Genomic DNA, 18,734 nt, shown 5'->3' with positions numbered 1-18,734 from the left:
GAGAGTATCACAAGGCGTGGGCAGCTGTGGACATCTCAGTGACACTCAGCTAGGACTGCAGCCAACAAACCCAAGCCCAATTCACTTTCCTATAAAAATGCTAAGCCAGGCAGTGTTGAGACATACCTTAATCTGAGCATTTGGAAGATGGAGGCAGGTGGATCTCTGTGAGTTTAGAGGCCACCCCTGGTCTACAGAGCAAGTTCCAGGACAGCCAGGACTACACAAGAACACCTGTCTCAAAAGTAAAATAAATATGCTGTTACAAGAGGCTCATTTTACCATGCAATGATGGATGACTACTACAGGTCTCAAGCTTTTATTTTTAAACATTTTATTATAAAAGTAATACAAACAACAAATGAAACATTGAGAGAAGACAAAGTTATCCATTCACCGCCCTGACATCTTACTATGACCACAACTGGTGACGTGATTGTCTACTTCTACCTTGGCTGTGTCATCTACATCCACAACTGTGTTCGAATGCTCTTATGTCAGTTTCTTTATTGTAGCATTTCTCATGTACTATTCATGGATACCTGTCCACTGACTTGAGGTGTGGGATGGCGTAGGCATTTACAGGTTTCCCCCACTCTAAACATAGCCTTTGTATAACCTGCATATAACTGCAATGTCTCTGGTAAGTTCTAGGCTAACTACCCTATATTTGCAAGCAATATAGATTCTTCCACTCGAGAAGGTTTTATGCTGAAAGAAAGCTTATAGGTTTGGGACAAGCTAAGTCAAGCCTGACTACCTCTGAGGACAAAAGACGAAACAGGCCGATGCCCTCAAATCCAATCTTTCACGAATGGAAATTAGCATCAAGACGGAGAGATGTCATCCTTCTGAGAGAAATATTCTGTAATGCAAAGGAAGAAGATCAAAATGCAGCTAGCGGAGGAGCACATGCAAGAGTAAAATCAGACAGATATGTAATATAACTATCCCAATCAGGCTGACAAATGGAGAGAAAGCATATGCCAACTATGTATTAAAATATTACCAACAGGACGTCAAGTAATTTGGTATTTTGTAGAAAGGTGTTCTGATTAAAACTGTCACTGGCCTTTGCATGTCACCTCAGTTACTTGCTTAATGCATGATGAGTTCACAAACGCTACGGAGAAATAAATTCTCCAGAGGATAGGAGAATCAAATTATTTTTTCAAAAATAGCTAGGAACGCACTGCTTTGCACAAGACAGGGACAGTTTTCTGAGGGGTTTATACAGCCGTTTTTCCCTTGAAGCGGAAGCCCGAGTGGCCTGCTCCATGCCACGCCATTTCTCCTCCACCAGTTTCCTGTCAGTTACTACAAAACTGACCTGAGGGTCTGGCAGCATAAATCCATCTGTAAGCTTATAATAGGACTATTGTGGAATCTGACTCCACGATGGCCAAAGTAAAAGACATCGGCAGTTCTGGATCACCTTGCAGTTTTTCTAGACGCCTTCAAGATTTCCCTTATCCTGAAAATGAAGACAAAGTATGTTTGAGACTCACAGCCACCCAGTTAACAATAAGATCATACAGTATAAGTTCTTGAGGGGAAAGAGGATATTGCAATTCATATTGCTGAAGCAATGTCTGAGGCTCAAATATAAACATCTAAAGCTGTCTTCTCACATAGAACACCCTAAGAAAGACCTACCTCTCAGATTAACTGTATCTGGAACTTACAAAATACAATGGTAAGAATGGTTATGCATCTAATTGGCTAAGGACTATGATGCTAATTTTTCAGTTTCCCAACTTGAAAGCTTAGTGGAACAAGTGACACTCTGCTGGTAGGGCTGGTGTGATGGACACACCTGTAGCCTGGGATGGCAGAGGGAGGAGGGCACAGAAAATTAGAGACAAGCCTGGGTTACACAGAGTTTTTTAGGCAAGCTGGGGTTTACACAGTGAGTCCCTGTCTCAAAATCCCTGAACTCTAATGACCAGACTGTAATAAACATGTCCCCTTGTTGTCTACATTACCATCTACAGCCTACTACCATTGAATATGTCACTCCCCATTGGTCACTCTTTGGCCCAACGTTCACCTTATGCTGTAAGTTCTTCCAGTTTTTTATTAACTTGGGGCAGGCAAGGGGACACATCAATAAAGATTGGCTGCAGGCGGCATCTTTCTGTATGTGGACATTTCAATATTTCTGGTTAGTCTTTCTACATATCAGAATTATTAGACTTACGTAGCAACAGTCCTACTATTTTCATTACATAGTTTGACAATGAAAATCTAAGAGAAAAATAGAAAAAAAACACTTAAAATTTACTTTGCTTGTCCTGAAGATAATCACCAGATCTAACTCCAGGCCTTCAAAACACTGCTACTTTTACTAACTACAAGCTAAAACTCCTTATTACTACTCAATAAGGGCTGTGATCAAAAATTTGGTAAAAATGTAACATCCCAAACACTTTCTAAAACAAGTAAATAAAAATAAAAAGATTAGCTAGTTTACCATAAAGCAAATCAATTTCCAGTGGTAAGAGCAGTTTCCAGGTACTGGAGGCTGGAAGGTATTATTAGTATACTGACTTCTACACCAGAATACACAAACGGTCCATGATTCTAAGTGCATGTCTGGTCAACATATTTGAGATTATACAACTGTAAAAGTCACCTGCCGATTTTTCCATTTAAGTGATTTAATAACCTGATGGGGAAAGCTTGTTAGCCAATTATCTTTTAAGATCCAAGTTAAGGCGTGGCTTTCTGGGACCGGAAGTAAAACAGGTGCACGGCACGCCCAGGTTCTCTCTCTCTCTCTCTCTCTCTCTCTCTCTCTCCTCCTTCTCTCTCTCTCTCCTCTCTCCTCTCTCTCTCTCTCTCTCTCCTCGCCGTCCTCCCTCTGCTCGTCTCTCTCTCTCTCTCTCTCTCCTCTCTCTCGTTCCTCTCTCTCTCTCTGTGTGTGTGTGTGTGTGATTCCCACAGGACACAGCTGAGCTTGGACTTTTCCTTCCTGTTTCATGAGTTTTCCCCTTATAATAAATAAAAATATACTTGTTTTATCCTTTAGCTAGCCTGGTTATTTCCCAAATCGAGCTAATTTCTACAATAACCCTGTCCCTTTAAGTTTTTTTTTCTTCAAGTTGTAACAGGAGGAGAACATATTACAGTCTTTTATATTAACATTCTCAAGATTTCTGCCATTCGTTTCTAAACATTATTCTTTGGTATCATTTTCTTGCTTAAAAACTACTACTTACTCTCCCCTACACTTTTTGTTTAATTGTCTGCATACTGCTCTTTAAAATTATTAATTTTATCTTACGCATGTGAGTGCTTTGCCTACACTATGTCTGTTTACCAAATGTGTACAAATGCCCACAAAAGGCCAGAAGAGGGTGCTGGATCCTCGGGAAAACTACAGTTACTGCTGGCTAGCTGCCATGTGGGCGCTGGGAATCAACCTGGTCTTCTGCGAAAGCAACACTGCCCTTAGTCAACTGCGCCCATCTCTCTAGCCCCTCATCCTGTTTCTTACTATGCTATAAACGCTTGGAAATTAATGCTACAGGAGCACAAAAGGAATTCAATTAAGATGATCTTTCCAACAAACAGTGGCTTGTAGATCAAGACAGTGAACTCCTAAGTCCACATTAGATTATTTAAAGCTGAAATGAAGTCATGTAAGGGTCATGTAGTCACAGAGCGTAAGTACTGTTAACAGTAAACTATGCCAGCTTTCCTACCTATGGAAAATATTGTGGTATTTCCCACTTGCCATCCATAGTTACTGCTAAAGTAAATATATCATTAATCTAAACTACACAGGTATTGCTGGCTCTTAGTAGGAACATAGGAACTATTCACTTTTAAAGTAGCCTGAATCCAAGACCTGACTCAGCTCTTAAAGGGATTTCTTACTTCTGTTGAATTGCATGACCGTGAGTCAGGGTCCAGAGAGATTCACGTGAAGTCTTAGTGAGGACTTCGCTATTCTGCTCGATGGAAAGGGGCCACGGCAATGAAAAACCATCAATGGATTGAAAGTCCTTTAGTGTAACTACTTTCTCCTTAAAGAGTAAACAAACCTGTATCTAACTTAAAGCTACCAGAAAAAGATAACATTTACAAGTTCTCTACTTTAGTTAATATTTACTACCAAGGTGAGAATAATAGACTAAGTTAGGTAAATTTTTAGTCATAAACAGTTTTTATTTTTAATAATAACATATTTTAGCTAGGAGGTAGTGGTACATACCTTTAAGCCCAGCACTCAGGAGGCAGAGGCAGATGAATCTCTGTGAGTTCAAGGCCAGTCTGGTCTACAGAAGTGAATTCCAGGACAGCTAGGGCTACATAGTGAGATCCTGTCACAATAATATAAAATACTAAATAAATAATAAAATTTAACAGAAACTAGAAAAAAAAAGGAAATGTCCTCATTATTATAATGGCATGTATCAAGAACTGTTTAGCTAAATGAAGTCAACTAAAAGGTAGTTTTCCCTTAATATAGAACAGTGCTAAGATTTCTGCTTTTGTGAGAAAAACTAAGACCAACAACAGTGGACCAGCAATGTTTCCTAGGAAGAAAGTTACAGTCAGATGACAGTCCTCCTTAAATGGATCCCTTGGTTCAACACAGGCGCACAAAGTCCCAGCATGTTTATAGAGTCTTCCCGTATCAGTTTAAAGAGCTGTGATGCAGTTTACTTTCCCAATACGCAACACATATAAAGCCTAGGACATGCCTACAAACCCTGCAATGGACCAGCCTGAATGTGAATTTCTCTCAGCATCCCTAACATGCAGAGTATGATGAGAAACAGGAACACGACAAGAAAAAAACCTATTAAGACAGCTTTATACAATTTCTTTTCTTGAGGATATGATCACTGTTAAACTGAAGGTTGGTGTGTGTGTGCACATGCATATGTTCGTGTGAGTGTGTGCATGTTGTGTGCGTCTGTTGTGCTTCTCCTAAGGTAAGTGGTGAGCCATATGGGGATTTTATATTTCACACTACAAATGAGGGTAGAAATTTCCACTTCAGTCACCACTGAATCTCAACTGATATTTGTTTTCAAAATCCTAAACAGCAAAGATATTTCAGGCTTACCCAAACACCTAAGGCTAGAGAATTAACTCAGAGCTGCAAAGGAGGTTTTGTTTTCAGACTGAGGGAACTTCGCTGCCCAAAATGGAAGTTCCCATTTCTGAGTTTGTTTATCCCCTCTTGGGCATGATGTGGGAAAATTTACCAGTGCATCTTCACAGGAGACAGGCAAAATGGTACCTAGCTGCTACCTGACCACATGTGGGCAAGCTTACAAAGTTCCCTGTTCAAAATCTTGTCTAGTCTATTCTGAACATGTGTTTACTTAGGGCGTTAACTTCCTACTCAAGACTTTGTTTCCTTTACAGTATACTATATAAACTCACAAATATATTTAAGCCAACCGACCATGCTACCTTAGTATAGTTTAAAAAAAAAAACAAAACTATGGATAACAACGAAGATCTGGAGTTCTACTTTAAAATCACATATAACTGTTAAGACGCAAAGAAGGGCAAGTTAATTAATTTTCAGTAATGTGAAACCTCATTTGGAAACAGAGAACTCTCCATGTGAGCATGCCCTATACACCAACAAAGATTTCTACATGTGAGCATGCTCTCTACACTAACAAGGATTTCATTTTTTTCACTCAATGAAATCTCAGGGAGAAAATCTCAACTAAGTCCAATAGAATTTTGCACAGAAAGTTGCTGGCCCTGGCCTATTTTGATTGGCAGATTTTAATGACTGTTATTATTTACTTAGAGGTTGGATATATGTCTATTTAAATTGCTTATCTGATTTTGATTTAACTTTGGTAAGTGGCATCTATCAAGAAAATTATCCATTTCTTCTAGATTTTCCAATTTTATTGAGTATGGTTTATAAAGTATGACCCTATAATCATTCTTTGGATTTTCTAGGTATCTGTTGTTATATCCCCCTTTTGTTTCTTATTTTGTTCATTTGGATATTCTCTCTTTGCCTTTTTATTAGTTTAGATAATGGTTTCTCTATTTTTTGTTTATTTATTAAAAGAACCAACTCTTCATTTGCAAAAAAAAGAATAGGGTATGTCAATAATAATCATGGCTGTTGGTACTCAGTAACAACATTTGATGCTGATGACAGACTTCCCCTTTTCATAACTCTTCACAGATGACGCTATATGATGAAAAAAGGGGGTTGATTTTTTAATAAATTGATATAATTAATTTGATAACCAGACTAAATCAAGACAAAGTCAAAATTGTTTTAGGTAATGTCCCTATATCAAGTTAATTAAAACCATTTTCATAAATCTTAAATTTGATTTTTTCTCTAATGATCCTAAAACAGATCCTTAAATCTTTAGAAACTTGCAGTAGAGAACAAGAAGCTGAGGAAAATAATACTTTCAACTAAAACGTGTTGAAATAAAATGAACCATAGAATTAACGATCATATTAACTTCTATGCACAGGAGTACCTCCTGCTGCTCTCGCTGTGGCTAAGCAGGATGTATGTGCTGTAGCTCTAGCTCCAGAAGGCACTGATTTCTCCATCAGCCTCATCTTGCTGTACGAACGCTACCCCCATAATGTGGATCTGGGGCAGCTCAGAAGTCACTTGGAAGCAAAAACAGCAAGAAAGCTGTGTTCTTTCCATGGGGCTCAGTCCTTAAGAAAAGCTCCAGGGAGAACAAGGGCCACAGCTTAGGGAATCAGCCAACACTTCCCAATTTATAAAAACAAAAAACAGGCAGCTGAACTCACAACAGAGCTGCTGAAGAATCAAGTGCCTGTGTGGCTACTCTCACCTCACTGGGAAGTCATTTTGGTGAGGGAGAGAGGTAGACAGGGAACAGAGAGAGGCGGGAGCTTACCCTTTCTTAGGGTAAGGGAAGAAAATGAGTCCATTGAAAGAAGTTGTCAGGGCTGGGTGTCATCAGCAAGCAGTGGCTCCACAGAGGTGGCATGAGGACATGTGTCCTGATTACCGAGGACAAACAGTACAGCTCATTTTATCAGGGTTATAGACTTCAGGCCTCAAATAGAGTGGCTGCTGAATAAACTTTAAAAAAGCCACCCTTCCAGAAAGGAGTGTTTCTAAAGTACCAAGTTGTTATTTCAAGAAGACAATGTAGCATTTAAGCATTAAATCTCAGCCAGATGAGGCAGTGCATGTCTACAAGCCCAGTACTCAGGACACTAAGGCAGGAGGACCATCATGTGGCTAGCCTGGGCTACAGAGTGAATACCAAAGTAGCCCAGGCTACAGAGCAAGACCTGTCTTGAGAAAAAAAAGAATTGAATCAAATATATAACAATAAGTAGAAACGATATAAAGAAACTTGGTTTTCTCATCTTTTATTTCATAAGACAACACAAGGGACAGAGGGTGAAGGGGCACTGTGCATAAGGAGAAAAGAACGCAGTGAAAAAGGTATAGCGAACATTGGTGAACTGTCTCATCAGCTCTGGTGACTGTTCCGGGGAGTGCACCGCAGTTACAGCGGGAAGACGGGAACCAGTGAAGTCTGCAATTAACAGCAGAGCGCAGACATTCTCTCTCGCTCATAAACTCTTGGAAGGATATATGGTTAACAATATCCTTACATTCTTTAGTATATTACCTATCAAGTCTCTGCCTCAGGGAATGTACTCAACCTACAATGAATACTGGGTTCTGTGCACCGACACCAGGCTAGGCACTGGGAGCAAAGCAATGAACCAAGTGAAGCTCTTGCTTCCATGAAACTTACTTACTTCCTAGCGGAGAAACAACTGACATAAGTAATCAAACAATACCAAACACGCAGTATGTGCCAAGTGTTGTAATATAACACCCTCAAAAAGGTGCAGAAATGAGGCTCAGGCCACAGTGAGGAAGCTGTGGCAGAGAATGGTAAGAAACTGTCAGATGCATTTTAGGGAAAAAAGAGTATTGGTGATCATCTATCAAAATATGAAGAATAGGAAGAAATACCTAGATACTCTCTCCTCCTACACACATACACAACACAAGACACACACACACACACACACACACAGCCCACCTCACCCCATGTGTGTGTGAGCTTCAGAATGAACAAATTGCTATTCCTAACCTGGGGAAATCACAAAGGAACAAATGTAGGGCGAATACGACATTAAGATATCCGATCTTAATCCTAATTAGAGACGCCTTTTAGAACACAGTAGACACGTCAAGTAAAGAGTTACATATGTGACTTGAAGTTCATAGTGGAGGTTGAAGTGGAATTAGAAGGTAGAAACTGGGAGCCATCAGCTGATGGGAGAAGCTTTGTTAACTAAACATCTTTAAGAGGTGGAACTAAGTTAAGGTGTGGCTTCCTGGAGCCCAAGAGAAAAAACTGGGGCATGGACCAGGTGCTCTCTCTCTCTGTGGTACTCCAGAGACACAGCTGAGCTTGGACTTCCCCTTCCTGTTTCATGAGTTTTCCCCTTATAATAAATAAAAATATAATTGTTTTATCCTTTAGCTAGCCTGGTTATTTCCTGTATTGAGTGAATTTCTACAATCAGTATACTGACAACATATAAAACCATGGACCAGAGGAGGCTACTAGGGAGTGAGTGTGAAGAGAAAGCACTGAGCCCCAGAGCTTTCCAACACCTAGAGGCCAGAAACTTGGAAAGGTTCCGCAGAGGTGAGGAGGATGTAAAGGAGAACCGCACACCCTCAAGCTCCAAGGATGCTCCTGCACTAACAGCCCGCACAGGTGTGTCCCATGAGCTGTATGGGGATGGAAATGAGCACCACCTACCATTCCTGGTGCTGTTTCCTAAAGACCCAGGGTGGCAAACTCCTGCTCTAGCTTTCTCTTACCTCTCAATCCCTACTCTAATTCCTTTCTCCCTTCAGCGGCACAGGGCTTCTCCTGGAGTATTGCTTTCCGGGATGGTTACTTTTGAGACATTCTCTCTGTCTCCCCCTCGACACTACACATCTCTCCCTTGCCCCACCCACATACACATATGAACTCCAACACAAAATACAGAGCACTCTCACTAGCTGTAGGCAGCTGCTGCCTCTGCCATTGCTAATCCCAGTCACAATAAACCTGTCATAACTTTCAGGCTTTCTTCAGCTCGATAATTTGCTTCCACAATGACATCTGCTAAAAGCTTCCTTCTCCCCGTCAATGTCTGTGCTTCTTTCAAATAAATGACTTGTGTTCCAGGGGGTGTTCTCAAACTCCCCCTTCCCCCTAGACCTCTGCAGTCTTCCTCAGTGTCCTTGGCACTGAAGGGACTCCAGCCAGCCCAAGTGTGGCAAACAAGTCATGCCCTTCTCCCCCATTCCCTCTGCCTTGCTAAAAGCCATTACATTACATTCCTAAAGCTAGCCACCGAAGTCTATTCCCTTATTTGGTCAATTCCTCCTCCTGAGGCTGACTACCAAGATCCAGTTATCAAAGTACTGAAGTCCGGCAATTAACCCCCCCCCCCCCCCCGACTTAGGCCGCCCTAATTAACATGCCCAATTAAAATCAGATACTTCATCTCTAATGTGGGGTTTCCCCTTTTACCTTTATAAACCATCATTTTCCTATGTGCTGTGTTTGTCTCCTCTCTACCTAGAGGCAGTCCTTTGTCCCTCCAGGACAAACATCCCTGCCCCCTCTCTCTTGTTCCCTTCCCCTTCTTCCTCATCCTCTATCTCCTATCTGTCTTATTCCCTGCCCTCTGACCCTGTGGGACAAACAAATCTCATTTTCTCACTGTTCTGAGAACTTGGTCTTGGGGGTCCTAAGTGATACCGATTCCTTACAGACACATCCCTCAGCACACTCAATCACACTGGGTATTATCGGTCCCTCGGCCCTGGACTCCGAGCATCTAGTAGCAAAGATCTGTGATACTGTGTTCCCTTGGTCCCAGGCATCCAATAGAAAGGAAAAAAGCATGAGCAATCTGAAATATTTCTCATCTTCTCCCCAAAACATCTTTCCATTTATCCTTTCGATAGGCTATAATTATATTCATACTTATTTATATCACTGTTGTAATGGTTAAAGTATAATTATATACATTTTAATATTCTTAACACTTTAGTGTAGAATAGTAAATAAAATTTTAATTTTCCCTATACAGCTCAGTGGTTTTAAAATATCAGCTTTTCTCCCTGCAAATCCATTAATGCAACTGCATCACATAAAGAATTTATCTCCGTTTCTATTGTGTAGGAGACTGCGTGGATATCTCCTAGGACAACACTAACAGCTGATAAGTACTTGTGTAAGTAATATGTCTCTTAAAGAAAAATTATCATTGACGGTCCTCAAAGGCTAAGTAGAGAAAAAACTCTAACAAAGAAAAAAAAAAGAACTGTAACTCATGTGATTCAATGCAGGGAGAAAGAAAGTGCATCTTCTGAGAGGCACTGTGGCTAACAGGATATGGTAGCCTACATAAGTTAGGCAGACGAGGAAAACCAGACTAGGATCCCTAAGTCTGGCTCCAAGAGTCTTCACTGTACAAGAGTCTTGCCAAAGGAGCCTCAGTGCCCTAGGATGAGCAGGCTTAGGCTTTCGGCTCTCTAGAGGTGACCTGGCAGGCAGAGTTGACATCACTTCCTAATCTGCAGAGTGACACCAGAACTAGAAGTCATGCCCAGAAAGAGGGCATCTGACATGATTTTCTCTCACCCAGAGGACGCCACTATTTGTGAGCCGGGAGGCTCCATCCTCACTTGCACTGCTAACACCAAGAAAGTTTTGTAGTTTAGCCAGCTATTGTAAGGACAATAAGGACAACTTTACAACATCATGTGAAAAAACAGCACTCCATACCTCTGTAGATTTTATGATCATGTAAGGAAATGAAGTGGTTGTCTCAGATCAGTTTTAGCACATATAACTACAGAAAGACTCAGGTGTGCAGCTATGGGTCCAAGTTTCAGCCCTTCTGGTATCTTACTGGAAGGCACTAAACTGAAATTGAAATTGAGAAAAAAAATATAAGGTATTAAAGGAGGAAACAACACCAGTAGTCAAAACACTGAAAAAAAACAAACAAAAAACAACCTTGCTGTAAGGTACTTACAATATTTCTCTATTCCAGCTACCTGTACCCAACCCTTTTCCAAATGCCTGAAACACTATAATCATGGCGTCAGTGTGACAACCTCTGCTTGTGATTCTCAGCAAAAATCAAGAGCAAAGTAGCTTTTCTATGGAAGAATGTGTGCTCTAGCAGCTGTGAGTACATATGACCGTGCCAAAATGCTTAGTTTTACTTTCCCCAAAGAGAGCCACCTAAACAGAAATTTGACTTCGTTTTTCAATATCAGCATTGGAAATGATAGAAAAGAGGCCTCTAACTTATGCAGGCAGCCCTTATTGTGACAGCTTTTTTAAAGTGTGTGTTGTGCGCGCACGCGTGTGCCTGTGTGCGTGCATGTGTGGTGTGTGTGGGTTCTATTGGTGTGTGTGCATGTGTGTGTGTGTGCGTGTGTGCGCGGTTTGTGTATGTTGGTGTGCGCGCGCGGCATAAGAATTACACATGAAGGGACCAGAAGAGGATGATGAATGCCTTTTTCAATTGTTCTGTGTGCCATACGTAGTCCTTTAAAATCGGGTCCCTTATAGAACTTCACTGTTGTGGCTAGGCAGGCTGGCTGGCCAGCAAGCTCTCAAGATCTGCCTGTCTCTGCCCCTCAACATTGGAGCGACAGGCACATGGCTGGCTTTTTACACAGGTGCTAGGGTTTGAACTCAGATGCTTAGTCTTACAGAGAAAGCACTCTTACCCACAGAGCTACATGCCCAGTTTCATCTTCAAACCCATCAGCTCTGTGACCTCTGTGCAAATCTATGGCCGTTACTTCATAGCATTACTTTTTCTGGGGGAAAGCATTTACCCCCAGGCATTTACCAAAATGTTATATTGATGCCTTAGAGCCCCCAGATGATGATTTAAACAGAAGCTCCATGCACATGGACACGCCGTGTTAATGTGTGTCTAGAAATGTGACAGGCTAGTTTACCTACACTCATATAGACCCTCACCCATTCAAGTACTCATATAACTTGTAGGGTAAAAGGGATAACTGGAGCAGGAAACCAACCAATCACTGAGCACCCCGACTCTGAACCTAGAGTCAGTGAAAGAAACACACCCTGGGATCTGAGACTTGGCCAGGGAAAGAATATGAAGTCAGAGGCATCTCTGCCCCTGACCAACTAAACTAACCAATCGCTCTTCTCCCTGGGAAGCCTCCGCCCCTAGAAGCCCTATATAAGCCTCTCTGCCTGTTCAGTTAAAGGATGCCAATTTATCCCTCCTTGGCAGAGGCAGCCACTCTCTTGGACTCTCCTTCCAACAAAATCTCTTTTTCAAAGAGGTCTTGGGTGATGACTTCATTAGCTGGTGCAGAATAGAAAAACCAGCTGGGATGTCCCTTAGAGGACTGAAGCTGAAAAACCTTGCTGAGATGCTGCCCTAGGGGAACTGAGCAAGGCAGAGCAGAACAAAAGAACCTTGCTAGGATGCTCCTTAAGGGTCTGAACTGTCCTATTGTGGCTCTACCCTCCCAGAGCTGTCAAAGCTGTCATTACTTGCAGATCTCCTACCACATGGTCCTCAGCCTTCCTAGCGCTGTGACATTTCACACAGCTCCTCACATGTGCTGACCCCAACAATAACATCATTCCGCTGCTACTTCATAACTGTAATTTTGCTACTTTTATAAATCATAATGTCAATACCTGATATTCAGGAGGTGGCAACACACAGGTTGAGAACTGCTGCTGTCCCAGAACATGCTATCAATAGACTTCTCCTGTCCTAAGAGTAAATGCTTATCTGTCCTCCACAGCCCTGCTACTCAATTACCTATAGTAATAAAGATACAGTTCCCTAAAACACACCCAATAAACTATTTGAAAAGAGGACAGTTTTGTTCTTATTCCATCTCACCAATGATAACCAAACAAGAAAAACAAAAAAAAAAAAATTACTTTCCAAGTCAACATTTGGTACTAAAATAAATATTACTTTCATTAAGACATCTTGATCAATATACCATCACCAACACATAGAATGTGCTCAATAAATACATTCTGAATTAAATTTTACTATTCCAAGCAATATTATCTAACAAATGGTATTCATATCATAATAAAATAATAGTAGAAGTCAATAGAAAAATTACAGTAAATATACAAACCCATTGAGATTTACTATATTCTTGAATGATCAGAGAGCTACTGACAAAGTCAGGGAGAAGACTTTAAAATTTCTAGGATCAAATGAAAATGAAAACACAAAAGAACCTAGGGGTATAGCAATTAGTAAAAGAAAGCTCAAAGCTATAGTGCTTAAGTTAAAAAGTGAGAGGGTCTCAAATAAATAACTTAATGGTGTACCTTATGGTTTGAGAACCATAAGAAAAACCAGACTCAAAAATAATAAATGGAAAAACAATAATGATGGAGCAGAAATCGATGAAATGGAAATAAAGCAGAATTTGCAAAGAACCAAAGACACTAAGAGTTCATTATTTAAAAACATAAAAGAGACAACCAAATTAACCAGAGATAGGGAATGACTGAACTAAAAATCTGGAGATAAAAGATACTAATGAAATTCAGAGATTCACTAAAGAACTTTTTGAAAATCTAGATTCCAATAAATTGGAAAATGTATAAGAAATTGATAGAAATACTGTCTATCAAACTTAACAAACCTAAGTGATATAAACTTAAAAGATCTGTAAAGAGTAATGCAATTAAAGCAGGAATCTCCCAACTAAAAAGAAAGAAGAAAGAAAGAAACAAACAAACAAAGAAACAAAGGAAGGAAGGAAAGAAGGAAGGAAGAACAACAAAAAGCACAACATGGTTTCACATGTGTGGAATCTGGGATTGTAGGAGGTGATAAATGGGAAGACAATGGAGAACCGACTGCTGCTAATGAAGGTGAAAGGTGATTATTCATGGGAAAATGGGAGCCCTTTACTGTTGTATCATTTTTTTAAAAAACATTGAAACTCTTAGTAACCTTTTAAAAATTAAAACAGACTTTTACTTAGAATTCCAAACAGGAAATCCACCTTAAGCTAGACACAAATATGATGATTATAAAAGAAAGAGTGGACACACATGATCATATGCAAATTAAGATGTTACTCGTTTAAACCATACCTTAAAACAGTAAAGTATGAGTTTAAAAACTAAAAATAAGGCCAATGAAAAGATTATGGATAAAAATATAAAAATTATAAAAGTGGAAAAAAAAACCACAAAAAATCTTACAGGCAATGGGTTTGTTAAACTAAGACCAGAAGTACTCACTCACCTGTTATGGCTGAGGGCAGAAATGGGTGTGGGCACCACAGTCTGTAGCCCCTCCCCTTCTATCTCAGTGCCAAGGAGGCAGATAAGCTGTAGTTCTGGTATTCCTACACAGTTTACTTCATGCCAACTTTTACCTGAAAGAGCACCAAGAAAGCACTCCTTGAGAACAAAATAAGCGCTCTAAACTTCCCATATGCAGTAGAGCCAACTTCACTCAAAAGATAACGCTAAACTTCTAATATTCAGGAAAGCGAACTTCACTCATGATACAACTTCCTCTCTTTGTTTTTCTGATCTTTTCCACAACCTAGCAATTCTCAACGTAAACGAATAGGGATGTGTAAAATTAGCAGGAAAAATTACTTGTAAACAAAAAATGTTTGCTTGTTATATGTAAACAATGCTATAGGACAACCCAATTCCCCAACCTCCCACACTCCGACAGCAAAACAATATAAGCAAGGAACTTACTCTCCATGAGATCCAGGTAAACCAAGAATGCTATATAAACTTGGGTGGCATCTCCTATATCTAATTCCATCATTTCTAAGTACTGAAAGTCAAAACATAATTGTTAAATAGAGAAGGAAATAGCTCAATATTTTTTTCATTTAACAAGTATTCACTAAATGCATGTATATTATATGTATGTATATAAGTTATCTTCCAGATTTAATGGAAATTAAAAGGTAAGATCTTATCTCTGCCCTTAAAAAAATCTGCAATTGTTAAACACATGCATACAGCCTCCCTTGCTGCATCCAAGACACCACCCTATCAATCACAAAATCTAAGACGGTTCATGCCCTTATATGAAATGTGAAAAAATTTGCATATAATCTTTGCAATCCTACCACAATTACAATACAGAATACAATCCAAGTGTTGTATGTTTAGGAATAATGACAATAAAAGTTATGATGTATAAAGTATATAGGAAATTTTTTTCAAATGTTTTCAATAGCAAACCCTCCATATATGTAGAACTAGCCATCCTTAATACTGTTAGGCAAATGAGTTATAAAACAGTATGAGTTATAAAACAATGACAGAATAGGGAGTGTTCTCAGGTGATGGACTGGCAAATGTTTCATGACAGACTGGATGTAAAACAAGCCTTGTAGGACTTGAGTATATGGAGAAGAAGAGTAATAGGTATGTAATTACGGAGTGAAAATAAGCTGCATATATCCAAGAGTCTACAAAGAAACATATCCACCAGGAGCAGAGAAAAAATAAGTAAGATTTTCATTGGCTTACGTTATGGGACACGCTATTTCTCTGGCCTCTAATTTGCAAATAGAAAAACTTCTGCTAATTTCCTCACCACTCCCTTAAGTGGGAGTTATTTAATTGAGTTTTAAGAAGTAAACTACTTCTTTCAACCTGCTGTTTGTTACAGGAAAAGCTCAGAAACTAGTCCTGCAGCATAAAGCCTTGGGCATCCAAACAGTCAGTGAGCAGGTCTATAAACAACAGAAACCTAGTCCTGCAGGGAAAGCCTTGGGCAGAGCCCATGGACAGATGAGATATTTGCAGAACCCTAAAGGGCAGACCTGAGGTCACCTTCTCCTATTTGCTGCACAGCAAACAAACAGGTTGGACAGGGTGGGCATCTGTGCGTCCCAAGTCTCAAGAAGTGCTTGACAATAGTACTGAGACATAATTTGAGGTCAGGCTACAAGGTCCATGTGACAAAGCTAAAGATGAATTTTATCCATGTAGAGTACTACGCATTTCTGATTCAAAGAATCAAATAATAAGCTTGTAAATGGGGAATCCAGTAACATCTTACTAAGCAATTTTCAAACTAAGTTACTAAAGGGTATAACTGGAAAACATATTATTTCTTTTCTTTTTTAAATCAACTTGTTGATCCTGAAAGAAAAAAAAATCAACTGGAAGATTTGGTAGTCATTAGCTTCAAAGCGAAAAGACTCTGAAAGCAAGAAAATTGTCTAAAGGCAACATCAAACCTAAATGTGGTTTTAAAAGGTTACTGGTAAATACTTATATGGTGTTTTTTTTATGTCAAATACCTTATAAAAAGTCCCTATGAGGATAAGTACACTATTATCCCGTTTTTAAGTGAAAAGACTGTGATATACCGAGCCATGTCAAAAAATTTAAGAACAATGAGGTCAGCCAAGTCAAAACGAGTCAAAGTTGGTAAGTAACAGAAAAAGATTCAAACTGGAGAAGTCTGAATTGAGTTGTCCACCATGTTCCTAGTCGCTCTGTTTTTTCTCTCTCGCTCTCCCCTTCCCTTTACTTGTTATACTTTGTTAAGTTTGTTATAATTTGTTAAATTTATAACATTTCCATGCTATTGCTTTTAGTGAAAATTAATGGAAGAGAGCAAGAAAACATCAAGCTTCAAAAAATAGGGAAAGGTTCTTCTTTCAGAATTGTATTTTCAAATATTCTCCTTTCTCGATTATTTTAGATGCTTATTAAATTAATGACGCAAAAGGAAAAGTTGCCATTTTATTAATGTACCAATCCAGTTTTCATACAGCTTTCATTCGTTATCAGCATACTGTTTGTGGCTTTACGGAGACAAACCACCAGTTTCCCCAGAGGTTAGCAAAAGGCTACCCTCATATGCCTTGAGGCCAACACAGAAAAGCTCACAACGTGAATAGTTCTGCCCTGTGCAAGAACTTGCTCAAACTTTCTGAGAATCCGAAAAATTGGAATTCGGTTCTCGTACAGAATGAAGATGCACACACTTTGGGGCCCGAGGCTACTTGTAATGTGCCTGTGCCTAACTAAACACTTTATTTGCGGACCCCTAGATCTCAGCCAAAACCACAACTGGGTTAACTGTGGATTCAACCAGTTCATCCCAGAAAGGACTACCTAGTTAGGAAAACAGGTATTACTGGACCACTTATCAGAGGCCTCTGAATTAAGAGCGGCTTTGGCAGAATGAGAGAGAGGAATAGTGTTAGTCATATAAACAAACAAAAATTAATACTGCAGGCGACCCGCAGCCGTGCGCACGGGTCGCCCCCGCCGCGAGGCTGGCGTGCGTCCTCCGCCCACACACGGGCGGAGGGGTCGCTGTGAGGAGGGGGTCGTCGCCCGGCTGGCCCCGCGCCTCCTGACCTTAGGGTGTGTGCCCATCCAGGCGTCCTCGGGAGCCCACGTGTGGGGGTGGCGCCGCCAGCGCGAACGGGACCCGGGCCAAGGCCGCTACAGCCCGGGGTAGGCTCGGAATCGCTGCGCTCCTCCATGCTGCCCACGCCGAGACCGTGGTGTCCCGCGAAGCCTGCCCGGCAGCAGAGCCCAGCGCGCCGCAGTTCCGCTTCCCCCGCGCACACTGGGCGGAGAGTGCCGGCCACGCCCCCTGGGGTGCGGGGTGGGGGTGGGGAGATGCTCTCACCTGCGCGCACGCGCTTGGGAGCCCCCCATCCCCGACCTTTATTTTTATTTGTATTTTCCCCCAATCTGGGCAGGTTGTAGAGTGGGGGAAGTTCGCTAGTAACCTGACTTTAGAATCCTTCGGCCCTTCGTTAAGTCCTTATTCTCGCCTGAGAAATGAAGGCTTCTATCTTAGTCTTAAATTTCTGAGAGCAGGAAAGGCCCTTTTAATTTCCTACCGTCGAAGTTTAAAGTAAAAACATAGTTTTAGAGAAAACTCACCTTTCAAGATTATTAGAAACATGAAATGTTGATCGACTATTGTGAACTAACGCAAACATGCAGGTAAAAAGCCAAAGATGAATACCTTCCAACTGATGGCAAGTTAGCAGAATCACTCCGAGTAATGAGGACAGACTGACGAGAAAAAGGGTAGAAGCAAGGAATGGTTACAAAGCCACATATTAACCAAGACCAAAAAGACTTTCAAAATTAAAAGGCAGGGTACTTAGGTGCTTCAGAACATATTGGATTCTTGTGTTGTGGCGGCCCAAGACTTTAATCCCCAAACTCAGGAGGCAGAGGTAGGTGAATCTCTGTGAGTTTGAGGCCAGCCTGCTCAACAGAGCGAGTTCCGGGATAGCCAGGGCTACACAAAGAAACCCCGCCTTGAAAAACCAAAAAAAAAAAAAAAAAAAAAAAAAAAGAAAGAAAGAAAGAAAGAAAAAGGGGGTCTGGAGAGATGGCTCAGCTGTTCAGAGGACTGGCTGCTCTTCCAGAGGTCCTGAGTTCAATTCCCAGCAACCACATGGAGGCTCCAACTATCTTTAGCGAAATCTGATGCCCTCTTCTGTGCATGCAGCTAGATAACAAGTGAATAAATCTTTTTAAGAAAGAAGGAAAGAAAAAAAGAAAGAAAGAAAGAAAGAAAGAAAGAAGAAAGAAAGAGGATCTTGTGTTGAAACGAACTAGATTTCTAGATTTCACTGTGACCATTACAACCGTCAGCAGTGAAGTACAACAAAACAAATTTTCAATGAATGA

General features: G+C 40.6%; 1 protein-coding gene across 1 annotated transcript; it reads right to left on the bottom strand.

Moving 5' to 3' along the window:
- Positions 1-844: 844 nt before the first annotated feature.
- Positions 845-17,563, bottom strand: Tsen15 (tRNA splicing endonuclease subunit 15). Its single transcript, XM_038350232.1, is given in 7 exon segments — positions 845-1,372; positions 1,374-1,445; positions 1,447-1,474; positions 14,326-14,458; positions 14,796-14,877; positions 17,436-17,477; positions 17,480-17,563. Coding segments are annotated over 7 exon segments (642 nt in total). The 3' UTR covers positions 845-1,171.
- Between the last annotated feature and the right edge of the window lie 1,171 nt (positions 17,564-18,734).

The sequence above is a fragment of the Arvicola amphibius genome, chromosome 12 (genome assembly GCF_903992535.2).
Source record: "Arvicola amphibius chromosome 12, mArvAmp1.2, whole genome shotgun sequence".
NCBI classification, from domain to species: domain Eukaryota; kingdom Metazoa; phylum Chordata; class Mammalia; order Rodentia; family Cricetidae; genus Arvicola; species Arvicola amphibius.
Note: the sequence above shows the minus strand (reverse complement) of the source record. Positions and strands in the feature narration are given on the sequence as shown.